At 37.9% G+C, this 26,752-nt stretch overlaps 1 protein-coding gene across 1 annotated transcript; it reads left to right on the top strand.

Annotated features, from left to right (window-relative positions):
* The first annotated feature begins 24,266 nt into the window (after positions 1-24,266).
* LOC113328046 (myosin heavy chain, embryonic smooth muscle isoform-like) lies at positions 24,267-25,947 on the top strand. The gene is made up of 5 exons (XM_026575139.1): positions 24,267-24,320; positions 24,416-24,683; positions 24,769-25,319; positions 25,386-25,458; positions 25,535-25,947. The coding sequence occupies exons 1-5, from the start codon at positions 24,267-24,269 to the stop codon at positions 25,945-25,947; spliced, it is 1,359 nt and encodes a 452-aa protein (XP_026430924.1).
* The last annotated feature ends 805 nt before the right edge of the window (positions 25,948-26,752 follow it).

Below are 26,752 nucleotides of genomic sequence, written 5' to 3'. Positions count from 1 at the left end.
GCTGGGCTGTGCTTAAAAGGTAACCCATTTAAGAGAACCCGAATTGTGGGCTTCCAATTTTTTAATTGTGGGCATGTAATATTAAAGCCAATTTTTGGGCTTCTCTTATTTTCTGTTGGGTTTGTAATAATTTATTTGTGGGATTGTTTGTTTAATTTGTGGGCTTGTATTTAATTTTTGTGAGCTTGTTTAATTTGGACTTGTATTTTGTATTCCGGGTTTTTAAACCCGGCTGAGTTTGTAACCGATCACGTTAGTTGAACTCGTTAGTGGGCCGAGTACCCAAATTCTAGGCCGAGGGTTTGGACCCAGTTTCACCAAACGTTTTCAACCAAGCTGAGCCAAAGCAGACACAAAACAAACAGTGGGCTTGCTCCCATTCAAAAACCAAATTTTATTTTCTTTTCTAAAAAAAAAAAAAAAAAAAAAAAAAAAAAAAAAAAAAAAATTTTCTCTTGCTCCCATTTTAAACCAAATTTTCAAATGTCTCCCACCAAAACCAAAATTTTCCCGTAAAAAAACCAAATTTTTGAAAACCCATTAAAACCAAATAGTGGGCTTTGTGTCTTTTCAAAATGGGCCAACCTCATGCTCTCCATGAATACATGTATCCGTCAATAAAAATTCCATTATCATGTATTGTATTACCTCAAACCAATAACCCTTTTAAAATAAATGCAAGCATGATACAAATACTTCCTATATTTCGAGGGTTCGATTCTGAGAACCCCTATACTCATGTAAGAGAGTTTGAACAAATTTGTCGGACTATGCAACCTGATCATATGTCCGAAGACTCTCTGAAATTGCGTTTGTTTACATTTTCTTTAAAGGAAAGGGCCAAAACATGGTTTTACGGTTTGAGACCACAATCAATCAACACTTGGGACCAACTCACAGATCTATTTTTCAAAAAATTCTTTCCACATCATAGGACCATCGCTATTCGTCAAAGTATCAATTGTTTTGTCCAATTGGATGAGGAAACTGTTTTTCACTATTTTGAACGTTTTAATGATTTGTTGAGTGAATGTCCGCACCATGGAATTGAGAAGTGGAGACTTGTCGTCATCCTCTATGAGGGACTAGACTTTAAATCTCGAACCATGGTTGAGTCTATGTGTAATGGTGAGTTTATTGATAAATCTGTGGATGATGCATGGAATTTTTTAGCCGAGATTGCAGAGAAAACCCATCAATGGGAATCCGTTAGGGAAACAGGAACAACACCACATGATATGAGTCACCCCCATGAATTAGAGTTTTATTCTTGTAATAGCTCGACCTTAGGATTGAAAATTATCCTAGATTGCAAAATCCCTATCATGATGATGATGATGATTATGATGTTATGTTAGAAGAACATGTCTATACTGAAAATGTTATGGAACCTTTGGGTTCAAATACATTAGGCTTCTCTGCCCCGACCTTAATGCATGATATTTCTTCTAGTATTCCATGTGATGTTTCCCCTGATGTGCCGATACACGAGAATAAATCTGTTGATGATGTTAATAATTCTGATTGTGATCTTGCCAATTTGATTGATGATTTTGAGCATGATGTGACATGTGTAGATGAGTTAGAAGATTTTGATTTGATTGATAATGATATGCCTATTCTTCTACCTAAGTCACAATCTGATGGCCTTCCACCCAACCTAGATTTGGTTTGTACCCATATTGTCAAACCGATTTTTCTGAAAATTCCTAATCTAGGATTGGAACTGTGTGCTTCCCAAGTCCTCTTGGACTATTTTGCTTCAAAATATAACACTTTTAAAGAGCCACAGTTGGAATGCATTTCTTTGCCCATCCCGAAAACAGTCCATTATGAGTTAGACCTTTTGAATCCTGAACCCCTAAAATTAAAAGATTTTTTGCTTAAAAGTGAACCTGTTGAAAAATTTTGGTTTAGGGGTGATTCATTCGGTTTTTCACTCTCACTCCCATTTAAGTCCAATTTTAGTGTTTTGAAACTTTCCATGTCTCTATACTTTTTCTTTTGGGTTGATCCTCAACTCTTTAGATTGTTAGTGTATGGTGAATTTTTGTATATAATCCAGTAGCTAAAATTTCTTAAATACTCTTTTGTTCCTTTTATATATATTTTGCTAATCCAATATGATCTCGGCTGAAATATGTTGGATTTTTGCCTTGAATAACGGAGTTTTAATTCTGCTTTCGCCGAAATCGGGTATTCTCTCTCCTTTTACTCTACTCAGCATGTCCCTTTCCATATGTTGCATTTTAATTCTTTCCATATTTTGAAACATTGAGGACAATGTTTAGTTTAGGTTTGGGGGTATAGAGTAGATACCATGATAATTTGCCATAATTGAAAACGAACTCCTTCTTCTTTTTGAAAAAATCGAAAAAATTCCAAAAAAATTGAAAAATCAAAATTCAAAAAAAAGTAAAAAATTAAAAAATCATAAAAAATGGAGCTCATTTACCTTGAAATGTTGACTCTTGTGCAAATATGTATTTTTATTAGGAGTCTTAGTCTAGATATTTAGGCACCCTGATTCTAGCACAATTCACATAGTGATAAGAAATTTACACGCGCACGATCTACCAATACATGTATGGCCTCGATCTTCAAGGTGTTTGATAGGAAGTTACGATTGCCAATCACTTTAGAATACTGAACGAAACTTGACTAGCTTGTTCTTTGGTTGGTTGGGATAGAAGGTGGAGGTTACATTAAGAAAGACAACCATCGAATTTAACTGGGTGCATCAAAAAGGGCTACCTCTTGCAAAGTGTCATGTAATCTTTTGTTTCTTTTGTTATGTATCAAAAGTGTTTCCTTGTTCTCAAAAAAAAAAAAAAAAAAAAAAAAAAAAAAAAAAACGATGTTTACATTCAGAAAAAAAAAAAAAGAGAAAAAAATATCAGAAAAATACAAAAAAATCAAGTATTTATCAATTCCATCATCTCTTGTTCCAAAAATAAAAAGAGAATAGTCAATGTAAATAAGAGTCATGTAAATAGTCATTTTGTTGTTTCATTGTAATAAGCAAGGAGGGTGTATGCCATTGATGTACAACGCGAGTAATTGTGAAATACCTCCAACTCATTCACAATTCTCGTAAAGTCGGACAGCTAGCTAGATTTCGACCTCAGTTCTTAGCCTGAGAAACTATCTCTTGGTGATTAGTAGTCATAACTTCAGATCTTTCTTTACACATGTGTAGATACACTTTACACTCTTATCACATGTCTTTTTTTGTTATCAGTGCTAGGATTGTGCCTTTGATAGCTAGATTGACATCTCCATTTTGCTGTGAGCTTAACTGTTTTGCACATGTCACATTTGATGGAATCTGAGCTTATATCTTGACCTAGAACTTTGTAGGTACGTTCTAAGCAAACCTTCACGAGACTTCAACTCGTCCACTAGGGACACTTAGTGGTTTAAAAGGCTTAGTGCATACGCTAAATGCATTCGAGAGACCAGCGACAGTGGTATAGTTAGGATTTCCTTAGTTTTGTTTTACTTGAGGACAAGTAAAATTCAGGTTTGGGGGTATTTGATGAGTGCCAAATATTGTATATATTTATCCCTTTTTGTTGGCATTTAACTCATCTTTTGTGCAGTAATTCTACATTTTATCCCATATTCTGTATTTTCATTGTTTTCAAGAATAAATATTTTTATTAATTAATTTTGCATTTTTAGGTAATAAATAAAGTCTGGATGACTTGCGGAGCAAAAAGAGCAGAGAAGTAGTGAAAAGCCGGGAGAAATCACGCAAGGAAGCCGCGAAGAATGGTGCGCACAACCTCATTTTCTACACACAAAAACGCCTCCGTTCTCAGCCATCAGATCAGTTCTCAGAAGCATCCGATGGTCGCTCCTTCATAGAGCATCAAAATCTGAAGTCTCTGCCAAGCACCACAGCGCTGAAATTCCAAGACTTCAGATTAGATGGTAGTTGAATCCAACGGTTGCTCCCTTGCTGTTCATCAAAGTTTGATATCTCCGCCTTACACTACAGCACCCAACCTAATCTAGCACCGTTCGTTTCGTTGTATACCTTCATCCGACGGTCGCTCCTCGCTTGCCTCCGAATTACCGTCCGATCTACCTACCATCTCCACACCCCACGGCTAAGCATCGCAAGACATCGAAATATGATGTGCCCGCCTCACACTCAAACAACCTAACCCTATACCCATCAAACCAAACAGACCTTACCCAAGTCTCATCTTCCTCCTTCGAGCAGTCGAGCTCTGCTCCTGCCATGTCCGCCACCTTACCCTGCCCCGATCAACCACCACCTCAACCACCACCATCTCCTCTCAAATCAACCAAGCACCATAACCCATCTCCACTACCATCATTACAACCTATCTAGCCACCTAATTTCCCATTTTTATACACGTTTTTCTCAAAACCCTAACGTGTGAAAAATTGGTAAGTTAGGTGAGTTAGGAGAGCAATTGGAGGCGTGGAGAGGTAGAGGAGTACAAATGGAAGCATGGGTCGAGAAGAATTGGGAGTTATCACATAAAAATAGGTAAAATATCTAACCCTAATTTTGACTGATTTGGGGGAAAATTGTAGAACCCTAATTGAGTGTTGTGGACTATAAATTGAGGGTTGTGGGTGTGTTGTAAAGGTATGCTGGACTAGACAGTGTCCAGAACTTAGTTCTGTTAAATTCAGTTTAATTTTAGTTAATTTCAGTTAATTTCAATTTCACTTTTCAATTTCAGTTCATGTTCTGTTTGGTGTGATGTTTGTTCCTTCATTTCAGTTGTGATGTTTGTTCTGTTAAGGTTTAATTTCAGTTGTTTCATGTTCTTGTGATGATTGTTCCTGTTGTCTTAATTCACTGTTAGTTTAGTGGAATGTTAGGCTAGAAATTTTGGTGCATTGAGTTGATTGAGTAGTGGGGAGAAACTAGTGCTCACTAGTGACAATGAGCAAGCTAGTTCTCTTCCCACTCTGGAAGATTGCCTAGAGCCATTTACTTGGCTTTGTTTCTTTTTCTTATTCATGCTCTGTTAGCTTCACCATCTCCCTTGCCCTTGGCTTAGGCCTTGGTTCACTTGCACTGTTATCTGATTGTTGTTGTTTAGTTTCTTCATTTTCTCCATTGTCTTTCCTGTTAATTGCCGTTGTTTTTCTTTACCTTGCTTTTCTGTGCAGTTGCATATCTTGCATAATTTTCTGCCATTTGCATCTGTCTACCACCTGCATCTCATGCTGTAGTTAATAGCATTTTAGCATCTGTAGTTGTAACTTAGTAATCATTTTAGTCTTGTAAATATTAGTTAGTAATCATCTGTGGTTGTTCATTAACTTTGCTACTTAGCTATACCTTGCATCCTAGCATTAGCATTCTGTTCTGTATCATTATCATTTCCATTCTGTGTAGCTGTAGCATCACTGCATCATCTTAGACATTTGCATAATCTCTTCTCAATTGCTTAAACTGCACAACTCTGGAAAATGAAGCTTTTGTTGAGTTAGCAAGTACATGTGCTTCTCCTGCTGTGCTTATCCTGCTGCTGCTCCTGATCCTGCTGCTGCTATAGCTGCAGCTGCCTTTTCTTTCCCCTGCTGCTGTGCACTTGCCTCTGCCCTGCAGTACTGCTGCTGCTTCCATCTTTGCCTTGTGCTGTGCAGCTGCTTTCTTTGCTCTGCTGCTGCTGCTTCCTCTCCAAAGCCCAGCTTTCAAAGCTCAAGTTCAGTTCACTGTAAGGCCAAAGCCCACTTACACTTCAAAGACCAACTGAGCCCAAGCTCAGTTCATTTTATTGGTATCAAACCCATTAGTACTCAAAGCCCAATTTAAGCCAAAAGGCTTCATAGCCCAATAGCAAACTAGAACCCAAAATAGCTAGAAACACTACAAAACACTCCCAATCTCTGTGGATCGACCCGTACTTGCACGAGCTACAACCGACGACCGTGCACTTGCGGTATTACTGTAGGCCCGCGTTTTATTGCGCTTTAATTTATACACGTTTCCGGGCCCACCAAGGTTTTTGCCGGGGATAATTTTTAGGACCTTTTAGAAGCCTACCAGGTACTACCATAATAGGTAGTAAATTGTTTTACTTTAACCTCCAAATATATTCAATTTTCGAATTTTACTACTACCATAATCAGTGGTAAATTTAACTTCTGAATATGTATTGGCCCCAAGATGAGATTTTCCGATTTTTTTTTTATTTTTTGAACTTTGGTACTACCATAATCTGTAGTAAATTGTGTTATTTTAACCTCCGATTACATTCAATTTTTTTAGTACTACCATAATCGGTAGTAAATTTAGCTTTCGAATGCATATTCGCCTCAAAATGAAATTTTGCCAAAATTCTTTAATTTTCAAATTTTGGTACTACTATTATCGGTAGTAAATTATGTTACTTTAACCTCCGAATATCTTTGCTACAATTTTCTGTATCTTTAGAAGATAAATACAAATTGTTGCCTTGTAATATATTTTTTCTGAAGCATTTGGGGTGAGCCCGATTTTGTGCACTCCCTATTATAACAGAATATTCACGTGATGTTCAAATCTAACTTTTTTCTACTTAATTTTAAAAGTTATGTAGGAAGAACACCAAAATACGCAGCACTCGCGCAAACGACATCGTGTGTTAACTACTTAACCTAAATGAATAAATATCAGATTAACACCCTTAAAAAGAGCACAAAATTGGTTAAGTAGACCAAAATCAATAATTTCTGAGTGAAAAAGACATGTACAATTTGATACTGTTTAAATGGACGTGAATGTAAAAATAGCCAGGATGTAAACAGTTTCATCCTACCCATTTAAAAATACTTTTTCTTATTTTTAATTTACATCAGGATGCATCCAGTTTCATCCTCGCTATTTTTTAAGTTTAATCCAGGATGAATCCAATTTCATTCTTGCTATTTTTTTGGTGTCCATTTCATCGATACTAATTTTTATTCGTCCATTAGAACCATGTTTTAAAAATATTTGGACAATTGACCCAATTTCCGTAAAAAGAGTATATATAAAAATGAATTTCATATATTTATCCATATTGCGATCCCGACAATAATGGGCCTGCGTTATCCTAGCCTTAAATAACCTGGCGTTTTTAGGGGCGACACTAAAAGAAAAAAAAGGTAGCCCAAACGTAAATCTAAGTTACCCCTTATCTTCGATTTTTCGGAATGGCCGATATGCCCTTATATAATCGGTAGCAAACACAACAATTGGTAGTTAACCAATAATCGGTAGTAAATATATACTAATTGGTTTCCGATTATTGTATGCATATTTCGGCTAATATGCCATTCTATAATCGGTAGATAAAATAACTTACAAACTTACCGATTATTAGTAGCCCCAGATTCAAACTTGGCCAAATTCCATAGGTTTTGACTGGTACATAGCCCTACCATAACCATGTGGTTTGTGTTTTGGATGTAGCCATAATCGAAGGTCAAATTCGTTACATAACCTCTCGATTATGGGTTGCCCCAAAATGAGATTTTGCTTAAATCCTTTATTTGATAAACTTTGAAATCTTCCATAATCGGTAGGTACTAACTTGTAAACTACCGATTATAAGTGACCCCAGATTCAACCTTTTCCGAATTGCATAAGTTACGAGGGTACAGAGCCAACCATAACCATATGATTTATGTTTTGGATGTAGCCATAATCGGAGGTTAAATAGGTTACAAAACTTCTGGATTATAGGTTGCCCCAAAATGAGTTTTTGCTTAAATCCTTTTTTTTTTCAAAATTTTGAAATCTGCCATAATAGGTAGATGATCAAACTTATAACCCTACCGATTATAAGCGGCCCCAGATTCACCTTGACAACCATAACCATTTGGTTTGTGTTTTGGATGTATCCATAATCATAAGTCTAATAGGTTACAAAAGCTCCGATTATAGGTTGCCCCAGATTCATCGGTAGATATTCTAACTTAAATACCTACCAATTATTGGTTTCCTCATATTCAACCTTCGTCAAATTAGACGTTGCAGTTTAAACCAAATTTATGAAATAGTCGTTGGAGTTTTTGGGAAAAAAAAGAGTTGTTGGAACCTAAACCTATATAAATAAACTCATATCTATCAACCCAATTGCACCAAACTCTTCCCTCTCTTCAGTTATAATTTTGAAAACAAAAACATGGATATTGCTTTTGCCGAAGAAGAGGATTGTGTTATTTATAGAACGTACGTTGTGGTAACTGCTTATGATCGTGTTCACAAGATCCACAAATCGGAATCCCAAGAGAGGCTATGGAACCGTATTTTAATGGTTTTTGAGGCGTTAGATGGTAATCGAATTCGAAGATCATCCAATGACATTAAGATGAGGTTAAAGGCGCTCGATAAGGAGATTGACAAACTTGAAGATGAGGAAAGATTTGTTAGGGACGCTTTTCCTTGGTGGACGTATGAAAAACGAGTAAGTATCTCTGTAACTCTGACTCACATTAACATAAGTTAGTACTAACTTGTTACTCATTCGTAATTTCAGAGAAATCTTTCGAATCGCCGGTATGTGGACCTCTACGGGAAACGATTTGAACATGAAGGATGCTACAAAATCAGAAGGGACAATTTCTATGGTCACTGGAAGTTATGATCTTTTTTAATACTTTTAAGTTATTGTAAGAGTATTTAGGTGGTTTTAAAGTGATTGTAACGCTAAGGCCTTTATGTAATGGCTACAATCGGAAGATTATTAATATAAAAGGCTACCGATTAACTATAAGCGGTAGTTTATTTGGTTAAATAAGCAACCAATTACCATAATCGAAAACTTTATGAGTTACTTTAATTTCCGAATATTATGTTGTTTGGATACAAAAAACAAAAAAAGGGCTTTCGATGGTTATAATCGAAAGCTAAGGAGTGATATATGTTCCCGATTATGGTGTTGTTTGGATATAAAAAATAAAGTTTTCTTCACATAGAACAATCGAAGGAAACATATAAAATAAATCTATCGAATAATATAATCCAAAATTTAAGAAGTTAACTTCGTTACCAAATATGGGGTTGTTTGGTTACAGATCACAAAGGACTTTAGAGTGTAATAATCGGAGGCTAAGGAATGATGTTAGTTCCCGATTGGATACAGAAAACAAAGTTTTCTTCACATTGAATAATCGTAGGAATAATATAAACTAACCCTATCGATGACAATAATCGGCAATTTAATAAGTTAACTTAGTTCCCGAATATGGTGTGGTTTGGTTACAGAACAAAAATTATTTGTTGACAAAGCATAATCGGTAGGCAACGAAATTAACAATCTTCTGAATCTGATAGTTTTTGCAAAATCCCCAGATTCGGTAGCTACATAATATAAATAGCTCCCGATTCTGACAATAAAATTGCAATATCCACAGAATCGGGAGCTATGTATATAAACTAATCTTCCGATTGTTTGTATAAAATTCAACAGTTTCATATCTCTACATGTGATTCGCTTGAGAGTCATCGTTAAATGCATAAAGATAGCAATAAAACCATTCAAAATCCATAAAACGAACCATTCACAAACCATCAACATAATGTACCAACTTATAATCCGACACAAACTTTTAAAACCACATAATCCGACAGAAACAAAGTTATCCATAAAGTTAACAAAACATCGAGAGTTTAGTTGGTCCTATTTGATTTGACTTTGCGACCTTTACTACCTCTATGACTTGGACCAAAATCATCATTGGTTTCATCAACTTGAGTGCTCGATGACGTCCGAGTTCTTTTGGTCACCTTCTTTGTAGGTTGCTTTCCTTTTTTTCCAAACTGGGATGCATAATCTTCATTTTCAACGTTATCAATCAACTCTTGGTGCCTTTTTATCTTCTCAAGTGGCACAGGCTCTCCGGCCTTTGCAATTAGTACACCATTTGGACAAACTATTGAACCTTCTCATCTGTTTTAAAACATAACATAGCATCAAACGGTTATTACTTTATTTTTACCCATAATAATAAATTAAATTAACAAAACAATACGTACCAATCCATATAGTTGGGAGCAGTTTCAAAACCTTGGTTGACTGGCCTTCCACCGTCGATCAAGTAAACTGTCCTTCTATCCCAATTTACAGGATGGTTTACCCGAGTAAAACACCGTGATAGAATCTTTATCAGACTTGCATTGTTCCAGATCCAAAGAGAAATTTCCATGGATTACCTCCTTTGGTATACCTTGTACATAACCGTGTTGTCGCATCAACCTTGAGGCATTGTACATCACATATCCTGTGGGGTGCCACAACGGTCCAAAATAAAGGGCCAAATCGGACCGACCACCTATATGTCCATCAGCTCGGTCTTCCTTGTATGGATCAAAACATATGTCTTGGGATTTCAGTGAGTCCAAAATCTCCCTCAACGAATTAGTTGCTGCTCCTTTGTCCTACAATGGTTGTCATCGAAGATGTACTTTGTTCCTCTAGGGTTACCTTTCGCCCATGGCGGGTTTTAATGGCCAATCTAAGATAGGGAAATGGTCGTAGATCCATGTCTATATTGTCATTTTTGCAAGTATTAGGAAATTGATTCTTCAACGGTAGAAAAATAAAAAAATAACCAAGTATGTAGAGTTAATAAACAATACCCCTAGTAGACTCACGCTCCCGGCCACTTGGCTAATTTCAAGCCTTGACGCCTTTCTCAACTATTCCATCAACCACACATGGCATGTCGTGCCCCAAGAGTACTCATGCACTTTATCGAGAGGATCCAGAAGTTGTAAAAGGTTGGCTTCGACCCGATTGCCACTGGTATTGGGGAAAACGACACATCCCAATACACATAGGAGATATGCGGTGGCCGCGTGGTTGACTTGATCATCGGTTAAAGTTCCTTTCTCTTCTTTTTCCTTGGTTCCCTTGAACATATCCATCAGAATACCTGTGTTGAACTATCTAGTTCTATACTTCATGCATCTTTTGAACTCAGTTGTTGATGTTTCTTCATCCCAAACCAAACACTTTTTAGTTAGATCATAAAGTTTGGTCCATTCCAACTGCTTTGTGAACTCATCCCTGACACCTTTGCCATGGAAGGGGAGTCTAACAATCTTCACAACATCATCTGTGGTAATCGTCATCTCCCCAAACAACATATGGAATGTGTCGGTCTCAGGATAAAGTCTCTCCACAAACGCCGATATAACCACCCGGTCATATTCCAACATAGAGTTCTCTGCAGCATCAGCCAACCCATAATTTGCAATAATTGTCTTGAACCTTTCACATTCATCCTTCAAAGGCCAATCCATCATTTTAGTTGTTGCGGCGGTCGGTTTGAGTATACGAACCGCATCGGAATTATAATATTAAACATATGACAAGTTAACAATTTTGTTTTTAGAATAACCTAAAACTATAACCCTTAAAACTATTACGAAGAAAAAGATAATAAGTAAAATAAAATGGATACGATTATTACCTCGGTTTCATATATTTCTTTGGCCCATGAGTCTTTGTTCCAAATAACAATTGTCCTTCATCCTCCGGCAGCCCAAGGATTACACCTTCTAGAATATCCCGCACCTTCAGTCTTTATGGGACAAGGTGTTGCGCTTTCTTTCGAGGAGGATTTTTCTTTTCAGCTTATCCTTCTTCTTGCGCACCACTAGGATGTCCTACTTCTGGTACTCTATTTTCGGGTGCTTCTAGTTGAATTTCTGCTTGTGATTGTGGAGCAGTTGTTTGAACACCTTCTTGAACTGGTTGTGATTGAGAGGCACTTGGTTGAACACCTTCTTGAACCAGTTCTGATTGAGGGTCACTTGGTTGAACACCTTCTTGACTTGCTTGTTGAGTTCCATCTTGAGAACTTGAAGCGGCTTTAGCAATCCTAGATATCCTTGCACTAGCTGTCAGGTTCTGACGCTTTTCCTTCCTTGCACTAGCTGAGACAATTGCATCTTCGACTTTTTTACCTCGCTTATCCCTAAACAACAAAAGAAAGTACAACAGGTTAGTAAACTATATAATCAGAATTTAATGTAAAACCAACGTTCACGAATATACATATTCGGTTGGTTGAGTTAACCACTAGCCTCCGATTATGCACAATCGAAAGTTTCAGTTTACCAAAAGCTACCGAATAAGGATGAGCGGAAACAAAAGAAAAATTTTCGTGTTCGAATATGTTTATCTATACACAATAATCGGAAGCTAAATATCAACATACTCTTCCGAACACAAAAAATCGAAAGTCATAAAACGTATACCCTTCCTAATGCATCACAATCGGAAGCCTCACAAAAATAATGTCTACCGAGTATGCATCACTTTGTGTCCAAAAATTACTAAAGCGGTTGAGCCTAAACAATCGGAAGAAAATTACAAAACATATCACCCGATTATTGCGTCTCTAATACTTGTTCTTCCCTAGTATATTCGGAAGGAAAAAACACAATTAACTTCCGATTATGATCGATTTAGGCCTCATTAATGAAAAACGTTCTACAATCGGTAGGCAACCTAAATATTTACCACCCGAATATGACAATGTTCTTGTGAAATGAAGAATTCGACGACAATCGGAAGTTTAAAACAATAACTAACCTACCAAATCTGGGTAATAACCGAAAACCCTAAGAAAAACATGGATTCGTCGAATTGAACCAATATAAACCAAATTAATGGTAGAATCATACCTAATCGGGGCCATTTGAAGTTGCCTGAGAGTTTGGCTATTAGTATCACCTACTTCAGGGACTTCATCTTCTTCTTGCTCTTCGTGTTCTTCGGGTTCGTGAGTTAAAACCTCTTTATTACGGGCATGCAATCCAATGTTTGGATCCTCACCGCGACAAACGTTTTGGTTTTAGCTTTCTTACGTTCCTTTTATTTCATCTTTATAGAGAATAATCGACGATTATTCGATTCGTTGATTAATGATAACGAGGTATTGAAGCGGAGTTCAACGAGGGGGAAGTTTCCTCTCTGAAATCGGAAGGGAATAGGAGAAGAGGAGTTTAAGTTGAAAAGAAATGAAATAAAATGAATTTAGGTTGACATTGATTTTATCTGTCAAACGGTTATTAATCGGGAGGTAATACCACCTCATTAGTTATCGATTGTTGAGTAGCTCCAAATCGGTAGAGATGGTTACTTATAACTTACCGATTAAGGGAAGCCCCAAATCGAACCTTTGCCAAATCGAACCTTTGCCAAATTCCATAGTTTCGAAGGTACAGAGCCGACCATAACCATTTGGTTTGTCTTTTGGATGTAGCCATAATAGGAAGCTAAATAGATTACCAAACTTCCCGATTATAGGTTGCCCCAAAATGAGTTTTTTCTATAATCCTTCATTGCAGGAAATTTGAAATCTACCATAATCGGTAGGAATTGTTACTTTTACCGTCCCGATTATGGGAAGCCCTAAATAGTTAGCTTAGATATTTTTTTATTCGTCCGATTATATAGGAGCCCCAAATTTCACCATTGCAAAATTCTAAGGATTTCTTATTTCTATACTTTAACAATCGATAGTCTCGTGAGGTTCTTATTCCTACCGATTGTTATAGAAGCCAGATACGAGTTTGGAACAAAATCGATATTAATCGGTAGTATAATATCGTTACTAAACTTCCGTTTCTTTATACTAATTGGGCACAAAATAGCTTCCGATTATGCAAGGGCATTAACGTATCCTCCGCGTTTTTGGACATCCCTTAACGATGTATATGGGTTGGGAATAAAAATGTGGTCCCTAATTCTTTTGGGATCGTCCCTGAAAATGCTAGGTTAAATAATGATGCACGCAGACATGCAATTACACGTAACTATTTGGGTGTAGTGTACACAATGTCGACAGCAGGCAGACATGTAAGCAAATTTTCCCGATCTGTAAGTACACAACTTACTCATCAAACGAACAAAAAACAAAAACAACTCGTAGAGTATTCATTATTTTCTCGTCAAAATTACTAGTAAGATGATGATGATGAGTGGTAGAAATAACAAGCTGACAGGTGCATTGCTACTTCTTGTTTCGGTGATATTCGCAGTGTTAGTGTTGACGGTGTGTTCATCTCGTGTGCAACCCGATGGTCGGCTGGATAAGATTACGGCCTCCCCACAGAATGACACATCGGAAAATGTCCTGCTTAACTTTCATTGCTATTCAAGCGACACAGATTTTGGAGATCATTCATTGATATACGGCCATGAATTCATTTGGAGGTTTAAAACGAATTTCTTTTTTACAACAAAATATTGGTGTGATATGTGGTTCGATACCGAAGGAGGAGTCCGTATTAAAGGTGGAAGTCATATATACGACGCCTCAACAGACTTCAATAGTTGTGAGAATGACTGTCCTTATTCTGTTCGCAGGGACGGTGTGTATCTGCGAACGGCAAGCGGAAGAAAGAATGAGACTGTTTATGGCGATTGATCTATAAGTGGCTATAAACAGCAAACATTGATGTAGGTAAACATTTCATCTTCCACCACGTGCCCACAAAGACACACGTGGAGGACATGCGGTTAAGGGCATCAAGATATCATATCACGCGTGGAAAATCAAGAGTCACTTTGTCCTATCCATAAAGATTTAAGATCTACGGCTGGGGATAGTCAGACTGATGCAGACAAGACAGGTGTAGAGGACAATTGTCTACCGCGGACAGACATCTCAACTACCCGCATTAAATACCCTCAGACAGCATACGTGTCAGTCAGCCTGTATAGGAAGCGCAGAAAATACTGCGTATCCAGACGTAACACGCAGATGCAGCCGAGAACACGAAGACTTCTGCGTGAGTGGCACAAAACACAAGAGGATAAGGTTATAACGGGCTTCAGAAGTGGACCCCACGTAACCTCCCTATAAATACCCCTCTCTCCCAAGTGAAGAGGAGGGCCGAAAAACATTGAGAGGAGAATAGGAGAGAGACAGAGAGATAGAGAAAGTGTAAGTGAAGTTCTTCCTGCCACGCAAGCTTATGTTGATCTCAAAGTCATTCGACTATTTGTGTAACCTTCATACGTATAATGAAAAACCCAAACCCGCAGACAGAGATCTGAGTGATGAATCATATAAGTTAATCGTTTCATCTACATTCATGCATTTATACTTTATATGTTTAATTCGATACTTATGGTATATCATGATCGTACATTTTATACTTCATCCACTATTTATCTTACTGCATGAGTTAAGAACAATGATTATAGTTGATGAGACGAGGAAGAGTATTAAAACTCTGAGTCAAGGATTCGACATAACCAATCCATTCCCCTCAGGCGCAGCTTATTTACTGTATTGTCATGAGTCTGCGCGCATTATTTGTAAATACTCAGATGACAAAGATCTTTGTGTCCACAATTGAAGGGTGTTTAGTGCTTAATCACAAAGTAACATGCATGAGGCCCTCTACTTATAGAGTGGTGATGATATTGGATGTTATTGATATGCACGACCAACACCAATGCGCAGGGGTTACGTTTTTGTGTTTCATTCCAAAAAGGTTTCACACGGTTAAGTTAGAAAATTAGTCCTTCTGAGAAGCATGCCTGTAGCCACATTTTATTAACATGCATGTAAGCCCAATAGGCTACGGACCTACGGTACTTTTAAAGTTATATAATAACAGATAACTCCCGTTGGAATTTAGAAATTGAATGAACTATAACTTAAAATAATATTAAATACTTAAGCTTAAAGCAAAAATTCTTTTCTGATTCATGACAACTTTTGTGAATTTCTATGACAAATTAATGAACCAAATCAGACATAGCCTATGGCAAACATGAATCAGATTCAAATCCCAAATTAACCATGTTTGTTTGGATCTGTCTCGGCTTCAGGCTCGACCAGAGCAGAGGTCATGTTGTTTACACTCGACGGCCGATTTAGTTCATACATTTAACATAAATATTTAATTGGAAAGTAAACATATGATTGGATCCAAATAAATAAGTTGAAAATTTGGACGAACTCATGTTTGGTCCCTCTTTCTTCGAAAAAACCCGTCATTAAGATTGTTATGTGAAAATAATTAAAGTTTGTGGGTATTTTAACAAGTGATACAAGTTTATTTTCTTTTAATATACTGCTGCACTTTTAGAGTAAGCACGGACCTTTTAACTGTTATACCTTCCATGGACATATCTTCATGAAATTCAAATTCTTTTCTAAGAACAAGGCAGTTGTTAACACCAGTGGATGCCACTTTACTTGGGATCCATATTCTGCTTGAGTTCTCTGTTAACCTATAGGACATGGGTTGCGTGGCTGACTGAGTAAAATGCTAAGTGCAAAAAGTAATTCGCCCATGGTAATGGATTGGCTTTTGTATTTGGTATTATAGAATCATTTACTTGCTTCTGGGTTGGTAATTTCAGGGGTTGCATCTATAACTGTAGTTGCTCCATTGGATAAAATTAGAACACATTTGATAGTTGGGAGTAGTGGGAATTTAACAATGAACATATGATATGGGATTCCATCCACCTGTTACGTAGAATGTTTTCTAATAGTTATATTACATGCATATGTCGGTAGCCCAAAAAGCACAAAATATACGGTTAGGATTAATAGTCTTAGATTAAATTTAGGTTTCCATATTTGATAATAGTATAGCATGCATGCGCGATCAATGCATCCATCCGCTCGTTCTTTCAGATTATCATTTAAATATTCTCGACGCTCTGGGGCCTCTAGCGGGCAATGAATATTGTATACCTAATTATCGCGTTACCTTGAGAACCAGTGCTTTCCTTGCCACTCGGCTTCACTTACACCCGTTCTGACAACAAATTTTATTTTTCCAGTGCATCATTGTGCACTAAAACAATTCTTTTGTTGAGTGTTGTAGCCACATGAATAGGTCCATTCCATATCTATTATAACTTTCTCTCATCAACTTATCTAGCTAAAAAGCTAAAAGAGAAATTACTTTCCTATGGATGCACGAAAAAAATAAATTTATGTGCAATAAATATATCGGAAAATGAGCCATTTGTCCAAATATTTTCAAATCACGGTTCAAATGGACGAGTAAAAAATAGTTTGGGTGAAATGGTCAAAAACAAAATAGTAAGGATGAAACCAATTTCATCCTACTTAAATTTAAAAAATAAAAAGGATGAAACTGGATATATCCTGTGCAAATTAAAAATAAGAAAAAATATTTGAAAATGGGCACGATGAAACTGGTTACATCCTGCCTATTTTTATATTTTTGTCCATTTAAACAGTATCAAAATCTAACTATCCATTTCATCCAGGAATTGTTGATTTTGGTCTTTTTAATCAATTTTGTGTAAATATATCAACATTTATTAAAAATAAAAATAAAAATAAAAAATCAACATTTACCTGTGCTTGCCCATTTTAAGTTGCATCACCTGCTCTTGTTCTCTGAATTTGATAAGTTGTACGCCGTTTTTGAAGGATCTTCTCTCTTCGATTTTCAGAACTTCTTCTCGCCCTTTGTGCAGTAATGCGCATTCCTTGGCTCTATTTTTCGTTTCTTTCGTTATCTGAATCCACTGATTCATGGCAGTGTTTCTTGCACCTTCCATTCTAATTCTTGACGCTAGAATTACTCAGTTTTTCTAATTCTTCGGAAGGGAAGTGTTGTTATATACATATTGTTCCCACGTCTTCATTTATGTTTCCAACAGCACTTATTCTCTGCAAATTAAACTATAAGCATCTCAATGCATTTCTATATGTGCTTCCTGTTCTGTTACAGCCTTTGAATTATGTTTTGTTGTAGCCAAAGCTTGACGTAGCTGTCGTTGAACATCTATTTGATGTGCATCATGACTATGGCACACTGAATTCTCAAAGCTGTGCTAGCTCGATTAGTCTAGGACTTCGGCAGATATCAGGGAGCTTAACCTCCTTTTTTAGGTACTGAAACACAAATAAAATTATATACACATACAAATAACTATCGAGCTGATAGGATTTACTAATTTTGAAAACATAAATGAAAGTTCTGTAATATAGAAAGTAAGCATATTGAATCAATGTAATCAAGATGTTACCTTGGGTACCACAATAATACAAATACACCACAGATGGAAAAAGTATATGTTGGATGCAATGAGGAGTCAGTTCAGTAAGCTTCTAGGTGACATTCAGTTTATTTTTTTCTTTTTTTTTGACATGTATGATAAAAATGTGAGAATCATTTGTATTCCTAATGAGATCACCAACACATATAGCTCCCTGATCCAGTAAAATCATATATGCATGATCCAGTATCGACAAACCATTATAACACAAAGATCCTTTTCTAAGGTTCATATTATGTGGTCCAAAAATATCTATCCTCGAATTGAGTAAGTTATACTCTTGCTCTTATAATATAATGTACTTAACTTAAAGTGTGTTCATCAAATTAGAACTGCAACTTTTTTTTTTTTTAATTTTGTTGCCAACAGCTTCCAATTCCATCCCAGTTTCACTTTCAAACATTTTGTTTCTCATTGCACTTGCTCTCGGTTTCAATAATCTAAATGGCAATATTCGATCCAAACTCGACAATTTATCCATGTTACTCAGTACCTTCCCAGCTTTTTAAAATATCCTCGACCTATTATTTTGTAGTGGCCAGTAGTCGACTTCATAGAACCTATAGGCCTGACAGTGGAATTACTCTACCTAATCTCCAAATCTTCAGCATAGCTTACATTAGATTTACTGGTGAGCTACTTAGTTCGTTATCCAATCTTTCAAGTTTGTTTGCACTGACTGGATGTCTTTGATAATTAGCTCACAGTCACAGGACACACGCCACCAGATTTCTAAGTCCTCATTCCTTAGTCATGTTTGAATGTTAATAAAGATATCCAAATTTGTTTTTTAACCTACTGAAACCAAATAAAAAGGTGGTTGACATTTTTACAGACACTTGAGGCTCACAAAATGTTTGTGAGCAACACAATCATAAAACTTCATACTTTATTTGATTAGGGATCAAATAATAAACTAATAATAAGTAAAGTAATAAAACTTGAAACCAATTTACTAACCAAATGTGTCATCTTCAGCAGTTAACAATCAACATTTTGAAGCCCTCTGAAGTGGAGTGAAAAGCTTCAAAAACCCTAACCGACGTCATGGAAAGAAAACCCTAACACCAGATTGCGATTTCCAACTTTTTTCTGTAATGAAAGAACAAACGAATGGAGATTTTTCGATTAGTTCTTCCAATGCCCCCAAGTTGTCTGTCGGAGAGAGTAAACAACCATTTAGAAGATGAGAAAATTTCAAAACCAGATGCACGGCAGAAAACTCCATTTATGTTTGATTTATAAGTTTTTTTCTTTTTCAAAAATCATATGCAGGGTTCTTCCACCATGAATGTTATCCTTATTCATATTGTAGAAAACCGAAACACAAGAAAGCGGGATGAATAATATATGTTTTTGCAAATTCAACGATGGAAGAATGGCTTTGTTCACATTTGGGTGGTAAACAACTGATTTTTGTAATCTTTTCTCCAGAGATTTAATGAAGGGGTTTAATTTTAGGCATGTAATCACGAAAATGCTAATGTCAGAAGCAGCTGCTATAATATTTGATTGAAATGAAGTCTGCCAAGAGGAAGAAGAAGGAGAGGCGTATCTCTCATACTACCAGTCTAGAGTTTTACAAAGTTAAAATCTGGAAAGCGTGATCATTAATAACAGTCAGATGTATACTTTCTAATTGGGAAGGCTTTAAGCATATATACGATGACTACTGTTTTTGTTTTCATATTGCACATTGGACGTAGGTTCTGTGGGTGTATCTGTTATCTCACAAAATTCGCCAAGTTTTTTGCTAAACGTGAATCCTCCACATCCTAGTGTTGCTTGCTGGAGCCTTCAAGTCTGGTAGATCATCACCATATTTCATGTCAGCATTTTTATATCCACCCCATAATTAGCTTTGCCTGTAACAAAATCAGTTTTCCCCCTAACAATTATCATTTTTAGCTATCATTACGATTATTCTTGTCATCTCCATCTTGAGATATTCTTTCGTAAGAAAAGAAAAAACATTAATATATTAGGCACGTCGAGCGATTTCTTCTGCTAGTTAAGTTTCCAAGACTTCTCCAACGTTTGTTTTTTCTTCTAAAAAACATCAAAACTCAATGGTTATTAACTGCAACTCCTTCAAAGTGTTCCATAAAAACTAATTTTATTGGGAGATCTTGCTTACGAAAGAACTATTTAGTATGAGCACTACGTTTTTGGTAACATGTGATCCAAATTATGTTGGAATTTTCGTGTAATATTGTGAACACGTAAATTACGATGGCATCCACGTGTTCACAAACAATATTTGCATTCGTAAATAAAGCGTTATAAGAAATAAATATATGTGAAATGGTACAAAACGCAATGGCTCATCAACTCAGAGTCTTCTGACTCGTCATTGTCTAGTCGGGAGGGATTGATTCCGCCATTCCACACAATTACGATGCATATATCAAAAAGCATAATCATAATAACAGAAAGTAAGGTACCGAAATGTAAATAAGACAGTTATTTTACGTGGTTCAACACTAAGGCCTAGTCCACGAGGTTGGTGTTTCACTACGTATTGAGGGGTTACAAAGATAGTCGAATGACTTTTAAGTGAACAACAATGCTATAGGGGAAGTATGATTCATACTTACGCTTCCTATTTCTCTTTCCTATACTCTTCTCTAGTTACTCAAAACTGGTCGACCCCTTCTGTCTTAATGAAGAGGGGTATTTATAGGGATAATACATGGGGTCCACTGCTAAGGTCGACTGCCACCTTATCTTCTTGTTCTTTGTGCTGATCCGATGGTGTCTCGTCTTCAACCGATACCCCCAGCGGTTATGCCTTCCGACGACGCGTCACCTCTTTCTCCTCCACGGGTTGGTTGACACGTACCCTATGTCTAGAGTGTTAAATGCGGGTGGTTGGGCTGTCTGCACACGCCGGACAGATGTCTGCGGATCCCATCACATCCATGTCAGTTAGATTATCCCTCGCCGTTGATATTAGATCCTTCTCGAGATGGAATAAAGTGAATCCTTGGGTGTTCATCAGTGCTTCACGGTATCTCGTCCTTTAAGTGCTCCATGATTCATAGCCATCGAATCATTTCGATGATGAACATATGCTGATGACAGATGCTACTTGGGTGTTGATACGTGTCTTGATGTTCCAAGTTTTGTTCTCTCCACGTGTAATTCCCCGGACACGTGGCGAGTGATGATTTACGTGTATACAATTTGCCCCTTTTCTCCAAGGTTTGAATTAATGGTCAAAATTTGGGGAAAACTGTCTTCACAGTCAAACCCACTCTCTTCATTAACTCCTCCTTATCTTTAGGGCACGATTCCCATTTTCAGTATTAACTCCTCCTTGAAACACGGGGTAGTTATATCGTTTGGGTTATAAATAAGAGAGATGAGGTTATTGGAATAAATTTCATTCCCTCTTCATTCTCTTGTCAGTTCGAAAATTCTCCCTTCTTGTTTTCTTTCTCATAACTTCTGCTAGTGTTACTTAGGATAGAATTTCTTAGGATCTTCAGAGGTTGGCTGTTGTCGTTGTTCATCATCTTCTTACTGATCGTCTTCGCTTCTACTCATAAAGATTTTGATATAGGTATGAAATTATCTTTATTTTTTATGTTGATTGATTGTTAAGCTTCTGTTGTTGTGTTCTTGGTTTTGTGATGAAGAACGAATATGGATTCCCATTAGATGGTTTAATGTCCTCAAACAAATTAGGGTTCTTTACTTTTGCAGATTTCTAGGGTTTTTGGATGATATTTCTGACGAACTCGTAAAAGTTTTAACAAATTCTCATTTTATGATCTTTATCTGCTTCTATGTTTGGATATTTATCTTTTTTCTATGCCCCTTCGTGGATATGGCGGATCGTCAGCGGTTTCCCTATCAAACTCCGCCACTAAGCCCTTATAGGTCTCCCCCACATATAAGTCCTGATATATCTCCCCCGAAGGGTGGTTCGTCTAGGCCTTCGCAGTTTGATCCTCGTGCCCAGAGGACTTCATCTACTTCTGGTCCAAGAACTTCATCTGTCAAGAGAGGGGATCAAACGAAGGGTCCTCAGGGTTCCAGGTACGCTGTTAATCGTCCTACTGATTCTCAACGTGTTTTTCCGACGAATACGTAGACCCCTTCGACTCCTCGTGATGAGCCGCTGAATGCACAACCTCTTCGTTCTGTTGCCCCACCTACGGTGCCCCTACAGAAGCCTATAGCTCCACCTCCTGCTGTTCTTATGAGAGGAAAAACTACTAAAGGTGGCGCATCGAAGGATGATCTATCAAAGAATCTTCCTACTAAAAGGAAAGCCTCGGATATGAGTCCCCCAAAGAGACCTTCGTGGGATCCTGCTGATGATCCGGACACTGCCCTAGTTATACGAAGCTTCACAGTTGGTAAAAAGAAGGTTACTTTCAAGCGCGTAGATCTTGCAGCGTTCAAGGCGAAGCATGAACTCGAAGCTCTTGAAGTTAGGTTCTATGTTACCGATGATGATCTTACTTATGATCTGATTTTGAATTATCAATACGATGAATTTCACTTGTTAACTACGGTGGGATCCTTCGAAGCTGGACTCATGTTGCCTTTATATAAGTCTGGTGAATCTTTCTACTACGATGTCTTGGCTCGTCGTGAGGTTTCCACTCCTCACACCCATTATCGCTCGGTGGTGCAGACGACTGTGAACTACCATCGTGCAATTAAGGAGTGCTATCTTCGGCGTAAAGGAGAAACGATATGACATGCTACGTTCCTAATCCTGCTGAGAGAGACTGGTATACTTCTGAGAATTTCAATAATTTTTTCGGAGATTATGTTATTGGTAGGAACCGTAAGACATGGAGAGTTGGCCTACGAACCATTGCTTCTCCTCGTGGTGAGATTCATCTTTTAAGCGAAGTGAGTGATTCAAAGATGAAGTATGTTCCTGGTACCGAAGGGACTTCTTAACGGAAGATTTTTCCTGCTCGTCAGAGGATAAAACGTGATCACGATTATGAGTGGCATGACACTGTTATTGAGATTGTTGGTCCTTCGGCTTATGGCTGAGTTCCTGGTCCACATGGATGGCGCCCTACCGCTGATAGTCAAGATCGTGAGAGTGCCCCGACTCGTTATGGTAATTTCTTCCCTTGGCAGTTGAATTTTGAAGGAATGAATTTTGAGTATGCCTTCGATGTCGTTGATGTGGACGAAGAAGAAAGTTCTGATGTTACTCTTCCTTCAAAGAGTACGGCTGCTGGCAAGGTATGGCTTCTTGTTACACCGTATATTTGCCCTTTTTCTTGTTGGTTTAATTTTTTAATCAAAGTAAGTGGGAAATAACCTTCGTAATAATTCCATGTCATATTTCTAGGTGACCAAGAAGAAGAAAATTGGACCACTTCAATCTTCTACCGTTGCCGCTAATGAAACAAAGATTCATGACGAGGTGAACAGCCCTGTGAACGAAGAGTTCATCGAGAAAGAAGAAGAACTCACTGATGATGAGGAACGTACTGATACTTCACCTCATAATCACGAGGATGGCGGGAATATTGGTGATGGTGTTGCTGAAGAGAAGATTGCCCCTAGCGATGGTGGAAATGTGGAAAAAGAAACTGCCCCTGGAGGTAGTGGAGTTGTAGAAACAAAAGCTGCCCCCGGTGGTGGCGTCGGTTTTACTTCTTCTAATTAACCAATGAACGAAGACGTTGGTCCTCCATCATTTATTCCTGTCGTATGTCAGGAGTTCTCCTTTGGAAAGATCTATTCCGAGGGTGAGCCAATTGATATGAACGTTGTTATGGGGCTTGCTTCAGAGTTTTCTCTGCTTTCCCCAAACAATGAGGGATGTTCTTAGTAAGATCGCTGGTGAGAAGAATGTTGAAGCGGAAGATAGTTTTCATGGCGAGGACGCAGACGCCCTTGCTGATAAGGAAGCAGAGGCTAGGAATAAGTCTGAAGCTAAGAAAAATTCTGACGCTGGGAAAAATGTTGTTGTTAATGAGGCTTCTGTTGAATCTCCCTTGGAGGATTTTCCACAATCCTTAATGCATGATGGTGACGATGCCATCCTCCACTGGTTAATGAAGAAAAACTTGATGTTCGTGCCCAATCCAGCTCCAATAGTTCCTGGTGAGAAGAATTCTGATGCTTTCACTCGTCAGATGATGCAACTATCCTCTGAAGGAGAGTCGCGGAAGTGTGGGACAAGGATTTGAGGCCTAGTTCTACTATCCTTCTGGTTGATCCCCCCATGTCGTTGCTGATATGATGGCCATTGCTGATGGGTATCAGTATGGTTTCCCTCAGCAGCGGATGCTTGAGGTAAGTCATCGTAATTCCTTATAAATCGCTAATAGATTACATGGTGTACTGTTGTAATTTTTTTTATAACTATCATCTATCTATTTGAAGCACAGATGATGAGGAGCGAACATTGTAACCACACTATGTATCAGTTTTTTAAGGAGAAATCCCTCAAGTTGGAAGCCAAGCTTTGTCATAGGGAAGAAGAAGTGTCCTCCGCCGAGGCTGTTATCTCTGCTAAAGATAAAGAGATACTTGAACTAAATAATCGGTTGAAAGGAAAAGAGAAGCTTGGAGCCAAAAAGGAGAAGCTTTGTGTTGAACTTGCTTTGGTTCGTAGTGAGTTGGAGAAGGCCGGTAACAATGTTTCGTCTTCAAAAGGTTCGTTTTCTTTTCTTATCTTCCCCTCAGTCTCTCTCTTTCGTGCTCATAGTGTGCTGTCTGAGTCTCCCCACCCTATCTTCAGTGGGTGATGTCAGAGAGTTAACATGGCTTAGAAGTGAAAGGACTCGTCAAGTTTCTCGAATTCAGGAATTAGTAATGAAGATTAAAGGTGAAGCTGAGAAGTGGAACGCCCGAGCTGATGAACATAACGAATTGGCAGCGCGACATCGAGAAAGGCGGGAACATATGGTCGATATGCAGAATAAATATAACTCTGACCGCTGCTTATTTAACGGTGCTTTATTGTGGACTCGAGAAAATCTTCGTGAGGCCCATGAGAATATTTCTCGCTTGGAAGCTAAGGTAGCAGGCTTGGAAGAAGAGTTGCATCAAGCTCGATCCTCCCACGATCCTAAAGTCCAGGACTATATACAACGACTTGTTCGTGAGAGAGATGATGCCATAGCTGAGGATTTTGCCCTTAGTAATTCTTTGACCGCTTCTCGGGCTCATGTTGCTCGGTTAGTGGATTATGAGAAGGATCTTGAAGTTAATATGTACAAGCTTTCTGAGGGTATAGAAAACATAAATAATAAAGTTGATCTTATTCGTCATTTAGACTCCATGAAACAGGTAGAGTTGGATGAGTGTCAGTTTGCTCTTACTACTCTTCAGTTGAATTATAAGAAAATTTCATAGGAGTATGTATTTATCGACGAAGCTCGGGATGCTGTAATTAATGAGTATGAGATAGCTTCGACTAGAGTCGAAGGTATACATTTATCTGGTCGTGTGTAGTTCTATAGTTCCAGCCTTCTAACCCCTTGTGTTATCCTTTTTCTTTACAGAGCTCGAGGGAAAGCTTCTCGCTGCAAATGAAAAACCTGAAAAGGCTCAATCTTCCTTAATGCAGCAGGAGATCCAGACCACGTATTACAAGGGTTTTGCAGGGTCTCAGGATGAAGCGGCAAAGGAGGCGGGAAAAGAAGTAACTCGACTGTCATCTCTGTTATCACAGGCTGAACTGAAGAAAACCATAATTGCCTATAAGGATCGTTTCCAGCTTACCAAAGAGATCAATAAAACTTTAACCAGGATCGAGCATGATCTTCAGGCAGAACATAGCATCGTCAAGAATTACCCTCGCCGCCCTATACCTGAGCCATTAACTTACTCTTCGGGTCCTTCTTCGGGCGGAAGCGTGCCTTCGTCGCAGAAGAAAAATCCAACTGATCACGTTGAATCATCCAAAGGAAAGTAGATTCCCTTGTTTGTTATAGAAAGTTGATCTTTGTTTATTACTTGGCTTCATGCCTTTTCTTGATGTATTTTGCATTTCTTGTTTGTTTTGCCGAACTTGTAATCAACCTTCATGGAATAGATCATCGTTTATTTGGATATGTACAATCTGTATTTTACCTGCATTATTAGTTCAGTTATTGTTTTAGCAATTGAGTTAATGAATTAAATGACTTTAATGTAATAAATGACAAAGTGTTTGATTGCGATGTCGAAGGTATGCACATTCGTGATCGTCTTGAGACCTGTCACCCCACTGGCTAATCCCTGGCCATAGGATTCCCAGACGGTGGGGGTCGGGGCAGCGTTCCCGTAAATGTGGTGTGTTGTTGAAATATTTACATGCACCCATTCCGCTGAATCGCTTCCTTGCAATTGGTTAGGTATCTCTTTCTGTTGGACGTCTTCCCCATGGTCCTACACTTTATAGACGCTGATAGGGGAGTACTGAGAGAATGTATGTGATTACTTTCCCTAATGAATATTTTGCAAAAAACTTGTTCGTTTGATTGATAGGTTAAGCTCTGCTACTCCTCTTCCAGAAATAGAAACATGTCAAGCGGGTACGCTGCCTTCTTCTTCTGGTACTTTTCGCGCAGATGCAGAACTGCGCTGCCTTATGGATAGTATGCCTTGAGATACTTTGCATTCCACGGGTGTCTGAGGACCTCTCCTTTTAGGTTTCGCAGGTAGTAAGACCCATTCCCTACGATGTCCTGTATAACAAATGGCGTGCCCCATGTTGGTGCTAGCTTACACCACATTTT

This window comes from Papaver somniferum, unplaced genomic scaffold (assembly GCF_003573695.1).
Source record: "Papaver somniferum cultivar HN1 unplaced genomic scaffold, ASM357369v1 unplaced-scaffold_107, whole genome shotgun sequence".
Taxonomy (NCBI): domain Eukaryota; kingdom Viridiplantae; phylum Streptophyta; class Magnoliopsida; order Ranunculales; family Papaveraceae; genus Papaver; species Papaver somniferum.
This window is presented reverse-complemented; position numbering and strand designations above follow the sequence as displayed.

Coding starts and splice junctions, on each gene's coding strand:
- LOC113328046 (XM_026575139.1), top strand. CDS start 24,267: ATGGCCATTGCTGATGGGTATCAGTATGGTTTCCCTCAGCAGCGGATG. Junction 24,321..24,415: donor CTCAGCAGCGGATGCTTGAG/GTAAGTCATCGT, acceptor TTTGAAGCACAG/ATGATGAGGAGCGAACATTG. Junction 25,459..25,534: donor AGCTTCGACTAGAGTCGAAG/GTATACATTTAT, acceptor TTTTCTTTACAG/AGCTCGAGGGAAAGCTTCTC.